This window comes from Taurulus bubalis (assembly GCF_910589615.1).
Source record: "Taurulus bubalis genome assembly, chromosome: 4".
NCBI lineage: Eukaryota > Metazoa > Chordata > Actinopteri > Perciformes > Cottidae > Taurulus > Taurulus bubalis.
In genome coordinates, this window is record NC_136592.1 from 29,759,403 (window position 1) to 29,781,330 (window position 21,928).

General features: G+C 44.3%; 1 protein-coding gene across 1 annotated transcript in view; it reads right to left on the reverse strand.

The window, feature by feature from the left end:
- Nucleotides 1-3,573: 3,573 nt before the first annotated feature.
- arid1b (AT-rich interactive domain 1B) overlaps nt 3,574-21,928 on the reverse strand; it is a gene marked incomplete at both ends in the record, with an annotated part of 155,745 nt that continues 137,390 nt past the window's right edge. Inside the window, 13 exons of the mRNA XM_079216991.1 lie at nt 3,574-5,403; nt 5,654-5,784; nt 6,086-6,821; nt 7,171-7,246; nt 7,396-7,515; nt 7,700-7,832; nt 8,648-8,817; nt 9,815-9,956; nt 13,799-14,009; nt 15,304-15,519; nt 16,222-16,422; nt 18,567-18,670; nt 19,595-19,731. Coding sequence (XP_079073117.1) covers nt 3,574-5,403; nt 5,654-5,784; nt 6,086-6,821; nt 7,171-7,246; nt 7,396-7,515; nt 7,700-7,832; nt 8,648-8,817; nt 9,815-9,956; nt 13,799-14,009; nt 15,304-15,519; nt 16,222-16,422; nt 18,567-18,670; nt 19,595-19,731 — 4,207 coding nt within the window. The remainder of the gene's footprint in view (nt 5,404-5,653; nt 5,785-6,085; nt 6,822-7,170; nt 7,247-7,395; nt 7,516-7,699; nt 7,833-8,647; nt 8,818-9,814; nt 9,957-13,798; nt 14,010-15,303; nt 15,520-16,221; nt 16,423-18,566; nt 18,671-19,594; nt 19,732-21,928) is intronic.

Below are 21,928 nucleotides of genomic sequence, written 5' to 3' on the forward strand. Positions count from 1 at the left end.
GGAGAATTATTTCAAATTCCAACTGAAGAGAAAGTATAACTTATGGGGTCAAAGTCAAAAGAAATGACTATATCTATATGAGTATCATCCAATGTTAATGTAGCGCCTTGTGTGTTGAACTAAGATAATAAAACGGGTGGTTGGCAGTTGTTTCTTCTTTCAACACTTACATGCTTACAAATCAATAAATCGATGCAAGAGGGAGCGCATACCGTAGTATAGAGGTGGTCTTGTGTTTACGTCTGCTTTTAAAACAATTCCTATCTGATGCATGCCTTTACTGATAGAGAGCAAAGTGAATATGAAACTACAAGTGTGCTACCCATTCATCATAATAGTCTTTATATTTTATATTGGAAAATCTCTAATTAGGGATTAGCAAAGACAGCATTTCTAAAATTGTGTTAAAGCACATGGATTTTTTTGTTCAGTGAGGAATCAAAAGTACAAAAAAGAAAAATCGATATGAGAGGAAAGTCCGTGTCTTCAGGGATGCTTAGATCGAGTAGAGCAGGTCATATACTTACAATAGTTAACATAGATACGTGTGTCCATAACTCAGTGCTCCTCTTCAGGGTGCAGAGAGGAAACAAAGAGGGAAACATTTTGACATGTCACAGAAGGAAAAGCACAGGTGTAAATAATAGAATTAACGACAGCTGAATTCCATTTTGCTGCTTCCGTCTTCGGGTCCTGGTATTGTTCATGCTAATTAATGTCACACTGTCCCGGTTTACTGGGGCACTTGAATAGAACAGAGCCATCAATAATGTTATTAGTGACCCCTGTACTTTTCCTCCTATGATAAGTCAAGATGTCTTCTGTGAAAAAGGCCTATGATGCATGATGCATAGTGCAGAGAAGACATGCCGTTTTAATCAATGGTGCCTGGTAAGCGTCCCTCTGTTTCTCACCAGAGCCCTGTCTGAAGATTTAGATGATGTCCTTCCCGAATACAAGAACACCTGAAGAGTTGGCTGCTAGAGGTTGTGAGGAGGACGGGAACGTGCTGAGAATGGCTGCAGAAAGGTCAGGCACCTCTGTGTTAAGGAGGGGATTATGAAAACTGATGCTCTGAGAGGAGCTGTTCAAATTGAGTGCGGGGTCCCATGAGTACGATAGGTATTCAATATATTTAGTTTTCCATTGGACGCAGACCAGCAGTACCAGTTCACCAATAAATGGGTTAATCAATTCATTATTGCTTTCCTTTTTAAATCCGCCTATACCTTGTACAAAGAAGAAGAGATGCGTTTTTCATTATTTGAGAGTATATCAGTATCAAGGGATTAAAAACAGATTATGCTACGTAGCTGTATGAGTTGGTCCTGGACACAATTACACTGGAAATGTTAATTGACCTATTTATGAACATAAATCCCAACATAAAGTATTTTCTTCTATACAACTTGAGTCCCTCTTGCGATCTGCTCAGTATCATAGTTTCACATTACACATGCCGTAAAAGTTGGGGTAGGAGCCGCGACTACCTTCGGTCAGTGTCCCCGTTAGCTCCCTGCTGTAGCCAGCTGGGGCTCCTGCTAGCGCTCCATTACTTCCCCGCTAACCTCCGCTAGCTCTCCGCTAACTTCCGCTAGCTCTCCGAAAACCACCAAAGGTAGCGAGACCAGGCTCGACACCCGACTTTGGCAGAGGGGACGCGGGCAGTAGCAGCAGCAGCAGCAGCCGCTAGCTAGCAGCAGCGCTAGCTAGTGCTGCTCCTAGCTTGCTACAGCGGGGACACTGACCGGAGGTAGGAGCGGCTTGTAACCCGACTTTTACGGTATGTGTTCAGAGAGTTGCTGCATATCCCTTTTTTTGGGTCCAAAATGCAAACAGCTTCACCTTCAGCGTCTTGGATGATGTGTGTCTCATCTTCAGATAGACTGTCTTTCCTGATTGATGGTTTGTGAGCTGGAACAGCCCCATATTACAGTCAGTACATGGTCCACTGTTCAGGAAGCACTGACCTTTTCAGGAGACACTCACATCACCTTTTCTCCTTACTGTTCACAGACAGGCAGAAACGCTGATAATTATTATTTAAAACATATTATATACCCAAAACTGAGACTCATGACGGGAATGTTCTGAACACACATTAGAGACCTCTGAATTGACACCTGAATAGCGACCATATTTATGTTATAACGCAGCATTTCATTGTGTAATTGAATTGAAAGGCCGGAGGATTAAACTATTTTAAATGTCATCAATAAAGGCAGTCCATGTAAGCAGTTGATGTTTGTTTTATTGGCCTAAGATTGTCTGGACATAATGCAACGTCTCCGGTGCGTAACGATGTTCATCATACATTTATTTGTGACATGTGCAGCACAGAGTATAAATGTGTATACTGAATAAAAGAGAGACATGGAGTCATACGAAAAAAGGCAAATTTTACAATGAGCTTTCATGACATTTTGAAGGTTATTTTCACACGTTTCTTTTTAGAGCATCATCTAGATTCAAAAATATGCCCATTGACATGAATGTAGGACAGTAACGAACAGAAATGTGTTCAGTTTTCTCACGTAGCCTCGCCTAGATATCCTCTCACCCTGGCACTTTCACGTTTGATTACCAAAGCGATTGTTTTCTCAGCTATAATACAATGCATACAGGATTTTTTTTACATTGAAACACCAGTTACATCTGCCATGTTCAAATATTTGACCCCATTAACAAAATATGTATAATAACAATAACAAATTTTACCAACAATAAAAGCATTTGTTTTAATAGTCGGAAAGTCCCACCTCTTGCTATGCTTGATTGAGACTGAAAGAATCATGTGCGTCCATTGTACAACGGTTTATATACACAGTGATGAAAAAATACAGACATAACACAAGTGCTTAGGAAACAAAAAGTTCATCTGTGAAAGTCATTGAGGATATGATAAATTAGACACTTATTGTAACAGATGCTCTCCTCTCATGTTGATTGGCTGGTGCAATGCTGCCTCCTCATGGCCTAAAGCACACACTGCAGGTATCTTTTAAGATTCTTCTTGTTCTCAAAAAGGGACAACTTGCTCTAGAGTCCTATTGCACAATTTATCTTCCAGCGATGGAGACATATACATTTCAATTTGAAAAGTCAGTGTTTTTTTTTTCCCCCACAACTGTTGGCAAAAAAGTTCAAACTACTGTACAGAGTCACATTTTAAATAAATACTCTCCATTAACAAAATGTTGATGAGTATATTAGCGTTTATAAAACTGAAAAACATCTCCACGACTCATCGACTCAAAAGGAACCACGTAATTCAGCACCAACATCTGGTGGCAGCTTTGGCTGAAAAAGTAAACAAACAAAAACAAATGCCAAACAAAATCAGCAATCCAACACCAGCAGGTATTAAATATTTGTATTAAAATGAGCTTTCAAATGCCAAACCCACTTTTTTTTTTTAACATGGCCCAGAAGCTATACATATATAGAGATATTTTGTGGATATGTCATTAAAAAAACAAACATTTTCTGTCATTTTGATAAATAAAAATAGGAAACCACAGAAGCATCTTGTTTGCCTTAGCGTCTGCTGTGTGAGTCCCGCCTCTCCTCTTGTCATAATTTCCCTAGGTGAAAGAGAACTTGGCAAATGAGAGCCACCACCCCCGCGTTGAGCACAGAGGAAATGGAGATGTCTAATAATCTGCTTTCGTACAACGCAAACTCTCTTTTGTTCCCTTCCACTTTAGCCATAGCCAACAGACCTTTAGCTGCTCTGCACATCATGTTTATGCTAGGTGGGTCCATAGGGGGGTGACCCATGTGCAGCAAGCTGTGAGGGTTCTGCTGGTACTGTGCCATGCTAACACCATCATCCAAGAAGCCTACAAAATTACCCACGCTGCCCTTCTGCATGGCTATGGCACGTGCCGCTGTGGGATCTCCTTGTGCCAGGTGGGAGAGCACAGCCACAGCCATCTCTCTGTACACCTGGGCCTTCCTCTGACCCACGTAGCGGACCAAGATGGTGAAGAGCTTCTCCTGTCGGCTGAAAGGCGGCGTAGCTAGCAGGAGGTCAACGTTGCCGGCCTGGATGCTCAGCTTGCAGAGGCACTCCAGCATCAGCCTCTGGGGAGTAGGCTGGGAGTGGGGGGCTGCTGATGGGAAGGGGTCCTGGGCTTCGGCCGAAGGGCACACCATCCAGTGGAGAAGGCCATCCAAGATGGGGAGGCAGATAGTGTCTGGATAGGTGGAGAGATCCAGCTGACCCGAGATGTTGGCCAGACTGACCATAGCATTCTCCCTGAGCAGACCCAGACACTCCCACCACCACTCCTCTTTGCTGCTCGACAGCCCCTGCTCCTTCTGCTCGTCTCTCTGGTAGCTGGGGGGCGACCGGTTCCTCTCCGGGTGCTGGTGGTGCAGCAGGAGCAGCCGGCCCAGAAGAAGAACCAGAGCAGGGTGGCGGGACATATCCAAGTCATTCCCGGGGATAAAGGACAGGCCCCGGACGATGTTGGAGACGCAGAGGCAGCGCTTGGCCAGCGAGTCCTGCCAGGCGGAGGATGTGGAGAGCGGAGGCTCGTCCAGGCAGCGAGGCTCATCCTCCAGCAAGGTGATGTAGTCCTGCTCCCCATCCTGGAGCACCCTGAAGGGGTAGGATGGCAAGGAGCGCGCAGGGTGGGCGTAAGAAAGGGCGTCAACCCGAGCACACAGAACATCATCGATAGTAGCAGTGATATGTTTCAGCGGTTGTTTCTTCCCATCGCCCACCGTGTTTTCCTCTTTGTTTTCTTTCCCTGTCTTTCCATCTGCACTGGGCGGCGCTTCACTCCGGGGTTCAAATTGTGTTTGAATGTGTGCGGTGGAGTCACCTCCGCCAGCCTGCCAGTGTAGCAACCCGCTAGTGAACTCAGTGACGGAACCTAAGTGCTCTGTCATGTCTTCAAACAGGTCCTCTTTGTGGACAATCTTGATGGGGAGCTTATCGTATTTGCTGGCTTGCTTGAGTTTAGATTTGAGCTCTGCAACAGGCTGATCAACACACTCCTTTTTGCTCTCTGCTCCTTTTTCACTCTCTTCTTCTTTACCCTCTTTCTCTCGGTCCTCGTCATTTGTGTCCTCCTTCTTTATATTGATCTCAGACTCCGCCTTCTCACTGCTCACCTCAGCGGACTCTGGCTCTGCAGTTGTGACCGGTTGAGCTTCCTCCACGATGCCTCCTGCTTGCTCCACCTGCATCGCTTCTGCCGGAGCTGACTCAGGTTCAGGATGGCCGTTGGAGTCCGTTTCCTGGTCGGGGATGACGTCTTCTTTCTGTTCAGCAGCGGGGTCCAAAAGGCTTTTCTGGGCCACTGTCCCCACCTCAAACTCTTCCAGGATGCCAAAGATCTCAATCAGGTATCGGCGAAAGTACTCCACAATCAGCTCGAGGAATCCTGGCAACTGTTCAGACATTGATAAAAATGAACGTCAGCAATTTAAGCAGAAATAAATCGAATTCTAATACATTTTTGTAACAATATCTTGAATCATTTGGACGACATAGCGACATAATGGTCTTCTGAACTACAACAGAAAAAGGTTAATCTGGAAGATCGGGTTCAAAGAGACATTGGCATGATTTTACAGCGTGCTCCAGCAGGCTGAATGAATCTCAGTCAGCAGTGAGGTGTAGTCGTGAAATTGGTTTTACCTGCGAGAGGGTAAAGGAGCCCACAGTGCTGTCGTCGTACAGCAGGATATTGATGGTGTCTAGGGCCCATGTGCTTTCTGCCAGCAGGCCGGACTTCAGAGACATCATCACGCGCCAGGCCTCAGGCGTTCCTGGGGTTAAAACGAGGGGATTTTTGGAACCCGGAAGAAAAGAAAGTGGTGATCAGACATGGTCCAAATGATAAAATGGGACACTGAACAGAGATCATTGTAATTCCTTTCATAAAAATGTGCCTCATGTTGTGCTAGTTCAACCTGAAAATTAGGTTTAGCTCTTCATATAAGAGATAACAGAGTTTTTTAGAGCATGAAAGTACAATAAATTCACTTTCCCTTTTCAAGTCAAATGCAAAACTAGAATTAAACAATCAGCAATGCATCTTCTCATCAAAATGATGTGACTTCATCTCACCAGTGTCCTTGGAGGTGAGCTTGCGTCTGGGCTTGAGAATCGGCATGGTGGCCTCCACTGATCCTGGTGGGTAGTTGAGGTCCCGCCTCAGGTTGGGAGGAAAGTGACCAAGGGGTCCACCTCCCTGTGAGCCCATCATGGTCATCCCAGGCTTAGGCATCTTCATGGGTGACATGAATGGTCCTTTGGGTGACATCCTAGAGTCCATGGAGCGCTGGAAGGCTCCTGGGCTGGGTGCTCTGGACAGGTGGTTGGCCATGGATGGAGAGTTGGAATAAGAAGATGGCTGGCGTGAGGACAGGGGAGTCATGCCTCCTGATGACGACATGTAGGCAGACTGACGGTGCCACTGCTCCTGCCCCGGACGTCCGTCCATGTCATCTCTGCCCATTGAGCCGTAAGGAGGCATTTGCGATGGCGGCCCCTGTCGGTTGGGGTAGGGATAGCCGAGCTCTGTCCTGGATGGCCACATGTTGGGGCCATCGGCGGCATGGTTAGGAGTGGGCCCCCCACCCATCATACTGTGCTGGCTCTGACCGGAGGGGCCCATGCGGTCGCGGGGGTAAGGGTAGGGGAACTGTCCCTGGATGGGTCTGTGTTCAGGGCCGGAGTAACCTCCACCGTAGTGGTTGTACATGTCCGGCTGCTGGTTGGCGTACTGCATGGCATACATGTCGCTCTCGTGTCTCTTGGGTGGGGGGCCGTACATGCCGTCCATGGGCCGTTTGTAGCCCTGCTGATGAAAGATGTAGATAGTTAGTTAAAACACAAAGCCATGGAGAATTTATTCTCATCATTCCATTGCTTCAGTAGAGTTCTATAATACACACAACAACAACAATAATAGTAATACTACTAATCATAACCTTTTACATGTTTTTGCAATGCTAAAAATAAAAAATAAACATATTCTCTGATAATGTACTTGTGCAGTACATTATCTGTATTTTAAGCTGTCACAATATGAGGACATTTCCTGTTCAAAATGTGTTTTTGTTTTACTAGGCTGTCATATATTGTGTTCCTTCAATGCATGAAGCCACAGTGAACAGTGTGAAACTGCTGTGTTTACATCTCTCTCTCACCTGTTGCTGAGGGTACATCCCAGATGGATGCATCCCATATGGCATGCTGGGATACTGCTGACTGTAGCCATCGTGTCTGAAACAGAACGGAGGGGAGAGGAGGAATATGTCACTCGCTGGTTAAAAAATGATGAGGAAAGTAACATGAATACATGTCATTTTGCTATTGCTTTCACTTTCCACAAGTGTACTCTAATAGACAGTTCTACACAAATGGGTGCTGACCTCTGCTGTGAAGGGTATCTACTGGGAGAGTACATGCTGCCCTCACTGTTGGAAGGTCCCATGTTGTTCTGACTCCCAGGGGGACCCATGTTCCCCTCCATCCCCATGACATGGTCCGGTCTGAGGATCAAACAACAGCAAAGTCTTCATGCTTCTGACTGAACATCGCTGACAAAATATCTGCTGTAAACATATGTTTTTAACAATCCCAACTACAGTGGGCCTGAGGGCTCATGTTAGAGGAATGCTGATATAATGAGATATTCAGGTTTCCCCCTCCTCTTCTGCTGATGGGTGTCCCTACCTCCTATCGTAGCCCGGTCCATAAGGATACTGCGGCCGTTGGCTCATGCTCAAGGCTGACGGGGGCCGACCATACATGTCCTGCATGCCACCACCGGGCATCTGGCCTGGTATGTATGGATCAGCTCCTGCCACTGCGTAGGAGGAAAACAAATGAGGTAGATGCATCAGACTATATTATATATAGTAACTGAATCAACATGAACAAAATGAAAAAGAAAAAAATAAGATCTGAACAGGCAACAAGCTAAACAATTCAGTACTATCTGTCTTAGTCCTGGTAACCACCAGGTGGCAGCATTCCTCCATGAATATTCAGCACTTTACATGATTAAATCTATTGTTCTAAGGCTGCAACTGTTGTTATGCAGCTAACATTCACCATATTATTCATTCAGACTCCATTCTCTTCAGCCTTCAGAGGAGCCACCATCCTTTCTGAAAACTAAACCGCATGAGTTGGTCGAAACAGGTGCTTCTCAGCAGGATGGGAAGGATGAAAGGTTGAATATGGGGAGGATTAAAAGGATGAACAAAGTTAGGATGAGACAAAGGCTAAGCTACAGGAACATCAGAAGAGCTGGTGTGTTTTCGATAAAGGGATGTGTGGCATAACAAACAGTTCTCATCTCCTTTCATAATTCCAGTAGTAAAACACACACACACACACACACACACACACACACACACACACATCTGTCCTGACTAGACAATTAATTAGTCCAACGAGACAGACGAAAGAACAATGGCTTTGGGATACATGAGTCATTTTGACAAAAAGCCATGTACGTTTTGAGATGAAATTATAAATTAAAATATACTGATTTAAAGTTGACAATGTAAAATAGTTTGTTCAAATGGTCGGCGTCAAAAACTGTGTATTCACATTTGTCTCAAAATGTTCTGTGAAACTGGGGAATAAGGGTGTCACATCGTGTGGCTCACTCACTCTTCCTCATCCCGGCAAAGGGGTCCTTGGCGTCGTACTGCATCCTCATCATCATGTCAGGCATGCTGAGGCCCTGCTGGTAAGGAGCTGAGGGGGGCAGGGAGGCAGCACGCTTCTGGAAGGCCGGGTCGCTCACCTCCGAGAAGGGGTCCTGTATGCTCACACTGCTCCTGGACAGGGTGAGAGAGGGAGGGAGAGAGAGAGAGAGAGAGAGAGAGAGAGGTGGTAGCTGTGTGAGAAAGGGGGAACCATGGACTTGCACAGCCTGAAAACATTGATATGATGTGTGCTGTGAAGGAGTTCTGTGCTCTTATTTTACTTTCAATGAAGGATGTTTAATTTTTATATGAAATGCTTAATATATTACATGAAATAGTTATTGTGCTAGAAGTATCAGCAGCAAAATGCCCCTGTGATATAATAATATTGGATTATTATTACAGATGCATTACTGTCGACCTGCATGCAGGACTCTATGTTGTAGTTGGTTAAAGTAAAGCAAATTTAAACGACTTTATGCACAGTTACGGCAGTGTAATCTCTAACAATTCATACTTCATGAACTGTACTATAGTTTGTGTGTAAAACTTACTAGGAACTGTCAAATATATCTTGCGGAGTAAAAAGTATAAAGTAGCATAAAAAAGAAAAATACTCAAGTAAAGTACAAGCACCTCAAAAACTTAAGTAGAGTAATTTATCTCGTTATGCACACATGATGTCACACATATAGAAAGAAAATAACATTGTCTACTTTCCTAGGCTGCAGATAAAGAACATTTTACAAAATAAAAAAGAAAGCATTTAATATAAAATATGTAAAAAAATATATACATTTTGTCTTTAATCTCACCAAAATAATGCTAATGGTGGATCTGAACATAACGGTGCACATAAAGATTTTTGTCCTTTTGTTCAATCCTGCTTCACAGTTTAAGTTTATACCATTTATCAACAGACAATCCTTGTTCATACAGAAGGAACAAATATCACACTGCAATTAGTTTTTGCTAAATGTATCATAGAAAATAAAGAACTACCACTACTGTAGTGGCAGGCGTGGTAGAGGCAGCAATAGTATGAATGCACGCAGTAATAGCAGTAGCAAAAGCAGCAGCATCACAGTACTGGTAGTGTTGTTAGCCGTGCAGTATGTCTGCGTGGTACCTGTTGGGGGGCAGAGGTGTGACCTGTCCCAAGGGGGTGGTGGCAGGTGTGGGCGGTTTCAGATCCCCCACTGCCTCTGCTGTCGAGCTGCTGCCAGAGGACAGAGGCGTCTGTGGGCCTTGGAGGGAGCCGCCTGAATGAGCTGGAAGACACAAGCATCCTTTTTATTATCAATATAGGACGATTCGCAGGATCCGCAGTAAAATCTGTAACACATTCAGACCGCAGGGCTCCTTTGTCTTCAGATAGGATCTTGAAGCTGGTTCGAGTCAGAGCGGCCAAACTGGGCTTTTCGCTGCAGCTAGGTGCTGCATTAGAGAGATAACTTTGGACTTAAGGCCAAAGCACTGACAGTGTTACCCTTCATGAGACCTGAGCTCAAGCAAACAGCCGACATGACGGCAGTGAAGACGAGTACGGAAGGACTGCTTAACAGGGGCGAGTGAAAAGAAGGGAAAGGAAGCAAGGGGAGAGGACACAGCGAAGAGAAGGGAAGGATTTGCCCAGTTGGGCGGTCGCAGCACAGCTCTTTATTTGGAAGCAGTTTGAAGATGGCTTATCTGGCTTTTTTTTAGGTGTGCCATAGACTAAACTTGAGCTAATACTATGAGTGAGGAGCTTGAGAAAGCACATGCTTGTAACCTCCTTCTAGAAGAAACACATTCCCAGACACAGAGACTCCAACTGAGGTTAAAACTGGGTTAGTGTGCTCTCTTGTTATGACACCGTATTTCTGTGAATTTCTCAGTTCAACCAGATAAAACCAAGGGATACAAATTCCCAGAAGCAGGTTTAATAGAAAATGTGGACCGTTCCGGCGAAAAGATGACAAAGACAGAAGAAGAGAGACTATGAAAGTATCCTAATGAGCATTTAGCGTGAGGAGACTTTCTCTGGAAAAGCCTCAGTGGCCTTTCCCTGCACCGCACGTTTCACGGGAAAAAAAGAAGAAGAAAGAAAGATTTAAGCTTTAAAAATTCATGCTAATTCTGAATTATTCAATAATACCCCCTGCCTCTACATCATAGGAGATGGAGAGAAAGCGTGGGGAGTTATGCCATGATGATGAGCAGAGGTAGAAGAGAGGGCAAGGAAGGGGCAGTGAGCATTAGGGATTCTTCACTTCCTGGGATATGCCTGCTTCAGATGAGCACACACACACACACACACACACACACACACACACACACACACACACGGGGAAGTGCAAACAATGGTGGGGCTAGCGAGGGTTAACAGGTTTACCATTCCTCAAGAGCAGACTGATACATAATACCGAGCAGTGGGGTTACGAAGATGGAGGAGAGCGTGAACTCAACTGCCCTCTGCTCCACATTTCGAGGGAGAGGAGAATGACAGAGCAGGCCATGAGGAAAAATAAAGTGCGTGTGCAAAAGCCATGTGGCTGACGTTTGATGTGTGCGCACGAGAGGCTGTGTGTGTCAGTGGGTGACATAATCCAGAGGGGTGGTGGTGGTGGTGGTGGTGGTGGGAGGAGTCAGTCAGCCGATCCAGTTTTGTGAATGAAAGGTGACGGCGAGGTCGAGTTTGTTTACGTTCTACATTCCAGTCCTCATTAATCACTCCCCACTTCCCCCCACCATCACAACTACACACACACACACCCTCTCCACCCCCACCAGCTCGCCGGACAAGCTTCCTCAGTGACATCACTGGGCCGTCAGTCTATATAAGCAAGTAGTGTGACAGTAGGGCAGTTTGGGGCAGGAACGCATAGCGACGAGATCAAAACAGAGGCAGGAAAAGGAAATCGATGGCATTTTGTTCCTGCAGTGAACCCTAAAGTAACAGCTCATGTTTTAGAATTGATGTGTCAGAAATAAAAACTCTCTCCGCCAATTAATGTGTTAAAAAAGAATGTCTCCAAGTGTCCATCTTTCAACACATTTTGCTAAATCCTATTTTAGATTGAGCCCGTCATGTCTTCTTCATGGAGTTCGCCATGTTGCATTCTACACACTGCTCCTTTAAAAGAAAATGATGGTTTACTTTATTATTATCACAGCTTTGACCATCATTTCTATAGGTCATGATACTATTGTACAGTTCAAAATAACTGCTAAAATCTGGGAACAAGGCACCACTATTGTTACCGTTGACTTGTTTACAACCATACAGGTTGTAAACAAGTCAACAGTACCCAGATTAAGGTGGACCGTATCCCTGTGATTATTACACAGGAATATGCTTCCTGGGATATCTTACCATTGATTACGTTTGAATTCAAAAACAGCAATGCAGACAATTTATCTCATAGTCTGACGTTATTCTTTCATATTCATTAAATTATATATAATAGTTTTAGTAGAGGAACAATTCCCCTTAAAAGTACACTTTGAGGTAGAAAAAAAATCACAAAGCCAACAATATGCATGTGTTGTGATTAATCTATAGGAATAATAATTTCACAGCTACAGTTCACATGTTAAGTGTGAAGATTTTACTGTTTGCCTTTGTTGTCTTTTTTTAGTGATCAATGTTTCTGTGTTGTCAGCAGTGAACTTGATGAGTTTAATGGAAAGAATGATAGCCAAAACTATGAAATCCACTTGAAGAATACTTGTTTATGTTCTTGTCTGCCGTCAGTATTGCAGTACTAGAGAGGGCCACGCTTTTTTACATGAGGTGATATACAAATTATGCAGCAGATCTCACTTCAATCAAGTGTTGCAGCATAAGCACTTTACACTTTAATGCGGCATATCCAACAGGCCGTCCAAACATCCCAAGTATTGACCTTTCCATATTTCACAATATAGACGCTATCTCTGATTATGTGCACCGCGGTCCCATCAGCCGATGTGGGCAAAATGAGATTCTGTGAAATTGGCGTGGTTAGGTCCCGTTGAATAGATGAGAGGGGGCTGAATTGAGAATTATGAAGTGTTATGAGCAAGAGGGAATATGATTTGTATGTATAAATATATATATATGTGTTATGTGTACTGTACGTATGTGTGTGTGTATGCAAATGAAGGTAGATGCTCTTTTCCACCCACCAGGAAAAGCAATCTGCCGTGTCTCAGGCAGGTGAGGTGCTCTGATGCTCTATTTAAAAGCCAGGGTCACTTTTCTCATCTCCGCTGCAAATTAGAGACGTGACCTTAACGCTTTATATCACTCCAACTTTTTCCCTCCTCTCTTCTGATTCTCGGTGTGAACAGGCAGTTTACACAACTGTGTGGTGCTGTGCCAAAACAATATTACTTAACCTCTAAAGCCCTGTAATCAAATAAAGGCGAGTCCCGGGTTTGAGGTGTAAGTGCTGATCGCATCGTAGCTCAACTTCATTAAACTGAGAACCATCTCAAAACAGTGCTAACATTCACAAATGTCTCTTGAGTTTTAAGGTGGGTATGCTATTTTTAATCATCTAGCTAGCACACACTGGCTGGCCATGAAACTGAAAGTTGTTAAAGGGTTAATTACAGCCAAATTACAGAAAACATGCTCTCTCTAAGATCTAGCGTATTTACTATGTCGATTTTGTAATTTCAGTGCCTCTATGAAATGTCTTTGCAGTGTTGGATAGACATGGATAATTTATGTTTTTGGGCTCGAATGAATCATTAATCACTTTTATTAATACCTTTTATTCAATAGCTGAAAGCTAATAAGCTGAAAAATCAAATGGCACTCTTTGTTTCGGCCTCTTGAAACTTTGTCTGCCGCCAAAACCTAAACTGGTGAAGAAACTTACAAAACCATATGTCTGCCAGTTCCCAGTCCGCCAACACACTAGCATGGCTGCTACCTCCACTACGATGTTTCTGACTCAGCTGCAAAACCTTTATTGTTCTGCTGTTGTGCGCCACATTGTCATGAATACAGATCACTCCTCCTCTGAAGATTCCTGACACCTGTAGTTTGATCAGCAGCACCTGTTGTTTGGCTGCCGACAGATGGGAGAGTGGAGTCGTGCAAAAAAAGAGAAGGAAAACTGTGTCTGTTATCAGGCCTTACCAGGTGAGGGTGGCTGGATCTTGACCTGCTTCCTGCTGTCCCCTCCAGCCACGCTGCTGCTGTCTGCCGGCGGCTCTTCTCCCCTCTCCATCTTACACTCGTAGGCAAACAGATACTGGATGTACTGCTTCTTGAGCGAGCTGGCGGAGGTGCTGGATGTACCCACGTTCAGGGTGGTGGACAGCTCGCGCCACTTCTTATTCTTGTTTACCTGAGTGGTTGAGGGGGGAGCAGACAAGGCATTAATCAAATGAGGATCACTGATCACAATGAATGTGCACAACTGGGCTCACGTCCTTTCTTTATTTAGTAATGGATCCCAGTAGCATCAGCCACACACTTGTCATCTTGCCTGGAGTATGGCCGACCACAGCCTGCTGAATGTAATCAATCTAATCAATTAAATGGCTGTGCACTTCATGTTTTTGTACTTACTACAACCACAGAGTTGGAGGTCAATCTTGAGTATTGCATATACTTTTCACATTGCTAGAAATAGAGGCAGGTTCCCAAAAATGTAAATGTTTCTTAAATGAACTTTACGTCACTGTCTCTTAGCTTTTAGTTTCTTTTCACTTTTCTTGTTCGGTGTTTTCTGTCTGTAACTATGTGTGTTTTCATGCTCCCTCGAAAAAGAGATTTTTAATCTCAATGGGACTTCCTGGTTAAATAAAGGTTTAAATAAAAAATAAATAAAAAAATTGCTGTTTCTAATCTAGAAGCAAAAAGGTACGACTTTGTACGGCCACAATGTGGACACCCCTGACCACAGCTGGGGCTGTTTTCATGTTTTTTCAAGAGAAAACCCAATATTACAATATGTCAGACAAAAGTACACTTCCAGTTTTTTGCGGCAAACAGTTTGGGGAAAGGTAAACAATAATAATAATACATTATTTGACCAGATTCCAGTGTGGAAGAACTTGACTGGCCTGCACAGTGCGCTGACCTCAAGCTCATACACCCAACTGAACAGGAACACGGACTGCTAGTCAGGCCTTATTTCCCAACATACAGTAAGCGATCGACCTCCCTCACATCGCTTTTGCGGCTGAATGGGAGCAAACCTTGTGCAGGTTCCAAAATCTTGAGAAAAGCCTTTCTAGAAGAGTGCAGCATAGGAATGCCCATGGCTTTGGAATACAAAGTGTCTTTTGGTGATGTCATGTTTGCTGTTAGTATGTAAAGCTTTATATGTTGCATGGAGTTTTCTCAGAACGCAAGTAAATGCGATATTTTCAGGAATACGGTTTCCCCCAAGATTTATTTTCTTCTCTCGAGTACATCTCTTAACATTTACTAGCTCACCATATGCCATGCTGCTTCACTGCACATTGCTGGAGAATATTAAATAGATGATGCACAAGGGCAGAATGAAACAAGGTTCCTGTTTATGTTCTGCTTAGAATAGAACGGACCTGTCTGCTATCTCAGTATCTGTACTCCTGACTCCTGACAGTAAAGTTGAATTTCATCCAACATTGAGTGTGTTCCTTAAACGTTACCATGGCGAGGCCTCCTATCTCCCGAACGGCTATGTAGAGCTTCCAGAGGTCCAGCGGCTTCTTGCCCACAGCGGGAAGCTGGGTAACAGGCGTGCCCCTTTCCTCCATGAAGGTCAGGTATCGCTCCACCCAGCCCCGCCTCTCCGGCTCCACACCCAGCTCAAACAGGCGCGTGATTCGCTCCCCACTGAGGGAGGAGGAGTTCGGGTTGGCTTTCTGGTGAGAGAGGCAGTACAGTAACGTAAATGAAAGAAAGTGACCTTTTATTCTCTACATTCATGGAATACACAAATGTAAACTATTTGTGGTAGACCATATGTATGTAAGCACTAAGCACAATGAAAAACATTGTCCTTTTGATAACATATTTCTACATTCCTGCGCAGTATATGCAAAAAAAAATCTGATATATAAAGTTTATTCTGCAGATTATTTTTCTTTGCTGTTTTCAGCAACAACTCACTCTCCCCATGAGGATCATTACAGTTTCATCCCATATTTACACATCCCGAAGTAGGCCCTTGGTTGAATGACCAAGCAAAAATAAATACTTCTGGAGAGCACTTTGTTCAGTGTGCAGCCTGTGTTTACTTCAAAGTTCATTCACAGCACATTCATATCCCTCAAATTCAAATTGGAGGACAAAGTTTAATCTCTCACAGTCATGTCTGGCTTCAGTGCAGGTTCCAAAAGACCTCTGTGGTCTAAGAACCAGCTTTTGATCATGTAATTACACAATAATCCTTCAGTCATACATGAATGAATCAAACGAACAGATTATGCTGACATTATTGTCCATAAAGGGAAATGAAGTTGCTCGGTTTGGTTTCTGTGTCTAAACATTCATGTGATTCCTGTACTTATTCAGTAAAGGCACACATCCATCCATCCAATAGTGTTTGAGCTTCTAGTGCTTACAGGACTGGAGGGCGTCTTGATGGGCCAGGGGGGGCTGCTGATGCTGTCGCTGTCGTCTCCGTGGTACGAGGACAGGCTGGCTGGGCTGGGAGAGAGGGGGGAGGGCACGGGCAGGGCACTGCCTGGCGTGGCCGGCTGGGACACACACTGCTGGGAGCTGCTGCTGCTGCTGCTGTTGTTGTTGCTGTAGCCGTCCTGTAGCTGGTGAGGAGGGCAGAGACGAAAATGACTTTCAGTTTATCTGTGAAAAGGCATCCATCACCCACAAGTGTAGCCAGTATCGCACAATGGTGTGTTCTACTACGGTTCACACAACACGAGCGAGGTCATAGATCAAGTCTGCAACGGTAGATAACCCAAAATGAGTCCAGATGTGTGTGTGTGTGTGTGTGTGTGTGCACAGACATATGTGTGTTTGTGTTGATATGCATGAGTTTGGAACCAGTGGTGGAAAGTACATAAAGTACACAGAGTACTGTGCTTAAGTACAATTTTGAGGAACTTCCATTCCATAGGGTATTTCTAATTTATAACTGGAAAAGGGGAATATTGTACCTTTTTGTACCTTTTTACTCCATTACATTTATTTGACAGTGAGAGTCACTAGTAACCTTTTTAGAATAGAAAGAATACAACAGTATTTTTTATTTATTTTTACTTGTGACATTGCTAAACACTACTACCACTGCTGTATGTGTTGGAGTGGGTCTAGAATATATTTTTGTCGGCTGTAAATATCAATGGTAGAAAAAGTGCTCAATACTCAAGTAGCAATACCACTATTTAGGAATACTAGTAGTAGTAATACAAGTAGTATCCTAAGTAAAAGCACAAAAGCAGTAGCATCAAAATATACTTAAAGTAGCAAAAGCAAATGCATATTGTGTTATAATTATTCAGGCATTTATGTGTAAGCATCACTTAAATTATGTGGTTGGTACATTTTTCCCTATGAAATATAGTCAAGTTTAGTGTGGGATTAAATGGAATTACTCATGTAAAGTACAATCACCTTAAAATTAAACTTGCAGTACTTACATACATGTACTTAGTTAGTTTTGGGCTAAAATAGCCTACAGCCAAAGTATGTGTCAGTGTGTGTGTGTGTGTGTGTGAAAGATTGTGCATGTCTTACTGCTATTGTGTCTGCATGCATAAAAGCATGTGTTTACATGCTAGAGATATAGAATGCATGGAGATCAGTATGATTAGTCTGTGTCTATAGATGTGTGTGCGCTTCACTTTGTGTATCACTCCACGTTAGCTCACATTATTGTGTGAGCCTCGTGTACGTGTGCATACATGTGTGTGTGTGTGTGTGTGTAAAAGAGACTGCGAAAGAGGGAACAACAGCTTGACAAGTGCTTCTGGTCTGTGTACAGAATGCTCATGTCAGCAAAACCCTATCTTTCTCCCTCTGCCTATCTCTCTCTCTTTCTCACTCCCTCCCTCTCTTGGCAGACAGATCATCTCTTTTGGGAGCACTCGGGGTCTTTCTGGCTGCTCTGGCTGCCTTAAATAATTCAAAAGGCCCTACTACCGCAATCAGCAAAAGAAAAGACAGGGATTTGGAGGGAAAAGACGTGTAGTGGATGTGATGGAGCCGTGTGAGTGTGTTTGTGCACGTCTGTGTCTGTGTGTGTGTGTGTGTGTGTGTGTGTGTGAGAGAGAGAGGGGCTGTTAAGCAAAAACAAGGGGAGGGGGTAGAAAAGAGCAAAGAGCAGAGTTCTGTTGTTGCTGTGCTGAGCCAAGCCGAGCTGCAATTGTAGGGCAAAATGAGAAGTCAGCATTGTGTATTGGGACGTGTGTGTGTGTGTGTGTTTGTGTGTACGTGTGGGGAACCGAAGAAGTAGTGTGTATGTGTGTGTGTGTGTGTGGACTTGCTGGAGAGGCCAATGCGTGGCTTCCTGACTTTTTGTAAAATAAAATAAATGAAGACATACGCATGTGTGTGTGTGTGTGTGTGTGAGTGAATATGCATTGTATTTCTGTATTGTGTTTGAATGTTTGTACACGCCTGTGTGTACTGCAGATGCCCAGCCCTCTCTTTCTCTCTGTCTCTCTGTTTTCTTGCAGCTCGGGCTGCCAAAACATCAGCAAGAAGAGACTGCTGGGGGCAAAAACAAAGCGAGGAAAACATTAGGAATGGTAAATGTTAAACAAATCATTAAATATGGCGAGAAAACAACAGAGAAACAGCCCACTGTGCTGAGGCAGCGTATGCTGATCAGATTTGGTTTGCTTCATTAGGGGAGCGAGATCAAAAAACTAAAACGAAAAAAAAATGAGAGGAAGAGAGGGAATTGCAAAGAAGGATGGCAAGAGGAAAAAGGTCAAGGAGCCACCTTTGGTTTGTGAGGCTCGTTGGCCGGGCCGCTGTCGTCTTTTACGTCCGTCTTCGATTTCCCATCTGGGCTCATCATCCCGTCTCCTGACATTCCCATGGCTCCTTCACCAAGAAGGAGGAAACATTAAAAATATATAGCGAGAGACATCCGTGGGCAGGTAAGCTTTGCCCTTTGGCCACGAATAGTATACACATATAAGATAGTAAAGGTTTGTCATGCTTTCACCACAACGAAATGTCATGTTTTTGCATTAGAGTCGATTCAATATGATCCCTAAAACGAACGGTCTTTGTGGGTCCTAAAGCTGCTTGATAATTGTTTGTATGTCACAGACAAAGTCAGACGTGTAAAGTCTATGTTCTCAAAGGGCATCTAAAGTCTGTCCATGCATTCATGGAAACATTTGTGTATCTTCACGAGGTTTCTAATTGAAGAAGGGCTGAGCTCCTTAAAGAGTGTTTTTCATAGCGCCAGCCGCATATTTCTTATTAGCAGAAAGAAGGGTCCTTGAATACCAGGCTCCCCTCTTTATTTTTCCCTTGTGTGCGGCGGCATGGTGGGAAAACTAATGGCTTTTTACCGTGCCCGGGGGCAAACCAGATGAGTTTTGAGGAACCTTGGCGCTCTAATTCGTTTGAAGTTTTCCAAATGTCACGCATTCTGATATTTGCGTTGAAATAAAAGTTGCCTTTCATTTTAGTAGCTACAGTGCTCTCCGAGGTGCATTTAACAACAATGCAGCTGGATGAAGCGCTGAAAGAAAAAGGGATGCACCGCATTAATCTTTGCTCACTGGATGGCCAGCTCCACAGAAAAAGTAAGAGCTCAGAAAGTAACTCTTGAATTCTTAGCCTTTTACTGTCTTTTGCTCCTTTCAGCCCCCTCTCTCTATCTGTGTCTGAATCAGTCCATTTGGATATTAACTGTGAGGACGGCGATTTCTTATTCAGCAGGTTCTTCTCCATCTTATCAACATGCATTCTGTTCATTGCAAAGACCAATACTCTGCTGTTTGGCAAGTATACCTGAAGGCGGCATGTTGTAGGCGGGACCTTGTGCGTTGCCCATGGTTGAGCTGGTGTTTCCCGTTGGCTGGCTGTTGGGGACAGCGGTAGCCATGGTGCTCGCCTGGCTGATGCCAGGGCCTTGATAGCTGCCCTGCCTACCGCAGAAAGAGGAGAGAGATGTTAGAAGAAGTGGAAGAGATGAATCCAGTTTAGATTCACAATGTAACGACAGGCTGCGGAGAGATAAGTGGGTCACAGTGAAAGCTGCCGAAGAACAGAAGTCACAAAATTGTACAAAGATGATATTTGGCAGTCTGTCACTGCCACACTGCTTTATTGTTGTAGTGAAAACTGAGCAGCATGTATATCTGAAAGTCAAAATGAAAGCACAGCACACAACTTATCTCTGATCAAACAAACCGCTCTTCCAAAAGGTTGAAGATGAGCGTGCAGCATCAAAAAAGAAAAACTCGCATCCTCTCTTTGCTCTTCTCCTCTACAAATTCCCCCCTCTTCCCTCGCTCCCACAAGTCATAATTTAACTAATTAAGGTGTGCTTTTGGAGAGGATCATGTTATTTGTTGCCATGGTGACAGCACAAGTCAATCCCGCTCAATCTCCCTCCCTGAGCCTCCCTTCCCTCCCTCTCTCCTCTCTCAGGCGGCTCATCACATGGCGTTGCAAGTGACATCAGAGGGGCTTATCTGCAACCTGCTGAATGCTGGCCATCCATGTGTGTGTGTGTGTGTGTGTGTGTGTGTGTGTGTGTGTGTGTACATGTGATTGAGGCAACATCTATCATTGCATGCTAGGCAGGCCAAAGCCAGTGACACGGGGGCTGAAAGGGAACACCGTGTTTGGAACAATTTGGTCTATCTCCTGCTGTCTCAAGATTATCTCCTGGACAACCATATGAAAGAAGGCTGGGAGAAAAGGGGGAGGCAGAGCGAGAGAAAACACAAACGTGTGAGCTGAAGAGAGACAGAGGCGACTGAACACATACGAGAGGAAAGGTGGCAGGATGAAACAAAAAGAAAGGAAGCCAGTAAAAGGAGAGGTGGGCAGGGCAGACAACTAAGGAAGTGAATGGTAGCAAGGGTGGATGTAAAGAAAGAAAGGATGAAAGGAAAGCGGGAAGGAAGGAAGACATCAGAGAGACAAAGTTGGGCAACGACTATTTGGCTCAAAACGCAACGCCGTTTCATGTGGACGAAAAGAAACATTCTATCCGGATTTATGTCAGTCAATTCCCTCCTAACTGGCATCTTTCTCTCTTTCACACACTCACACACACACATAGTGTAATACCTCATGTTGGAACCGATACACATAGCCTAAGAGGAGGGATTGGCTTGGTAAACCTCCCCATAATCTCATCTCACAGATGTAATTAGTCATAGAGCACGGCTGATGATACATATGTAATCCCTCTATGGGGGCCGAGGTGCACAGGGGAGCTCCATGGCAAAGAAACAAGCTCGCACCAAATCCACGCTTATCTGGCCCCATTTCCATATAATGGGGGAAATATAGACTCCTTCCTTGCTGCCTACGTGTTACCTAAAAAGCTTTGTGTGAGTCAAGACACAGAAATAAATGTACCTTTTGATCGTCGCAACGTTCCCCGCGAGTCAAAATGAATGCTGCGCGCAAACTCCCACAAAAGAGAGCGCTATAGTCAGAAAGGAAAAATAAGTTTGGAAATGCCCGAGAACCTCATCTATCCATACTGTAAAAACGAGCTTAAGCAATATGAGCAGAAGCTCTCATGTGAATGGTGAAATACCCAAAACAACAACAACAACAACAGTGGTTGGAGATTTTCAACTGTGGCACTCTCCCATTATGACTAATTCATGTCATAAAAAAGCCCATTAGAAAGCACTTGATGGAGGCATTGCACAGCGTTTAATCACACTTAATATATGCATGCGCCGCTATCGTAAGGGGGGAGGGAAGAAGAAGAAAAAAGGCACAGCGCATTCATCTTGCTCTCAGGCACCTTTGTGCCGGGGAAAAGAAAAAGCATCCTGTTGCCGCAGAGAGAGAAAGAGAGTGAAGGAAGAAAGGGAGAGAGAGAGAGAGAGAGAAAAGAGGGGTGGATGTAGGGGAAGGAAAAGAAGTGATTTGGAGGGAAAGAGAGAGAAGCAGGGAGGGAAATTAAGGCAAGAGGAAGCCTGAGTAGTGTGTGTATGTGTCCCTGGTGGACTGATGGGGGGCGTATCTTCAGCTCAGGGCCTCAGAGCTGGAGGTAATCGCTGTTCCATGAGACTGAGCCGAGGGAACACACTCTCAAAGACACACACACACACACACACACACACACACACAGTAAGAAACATGGAAACATCT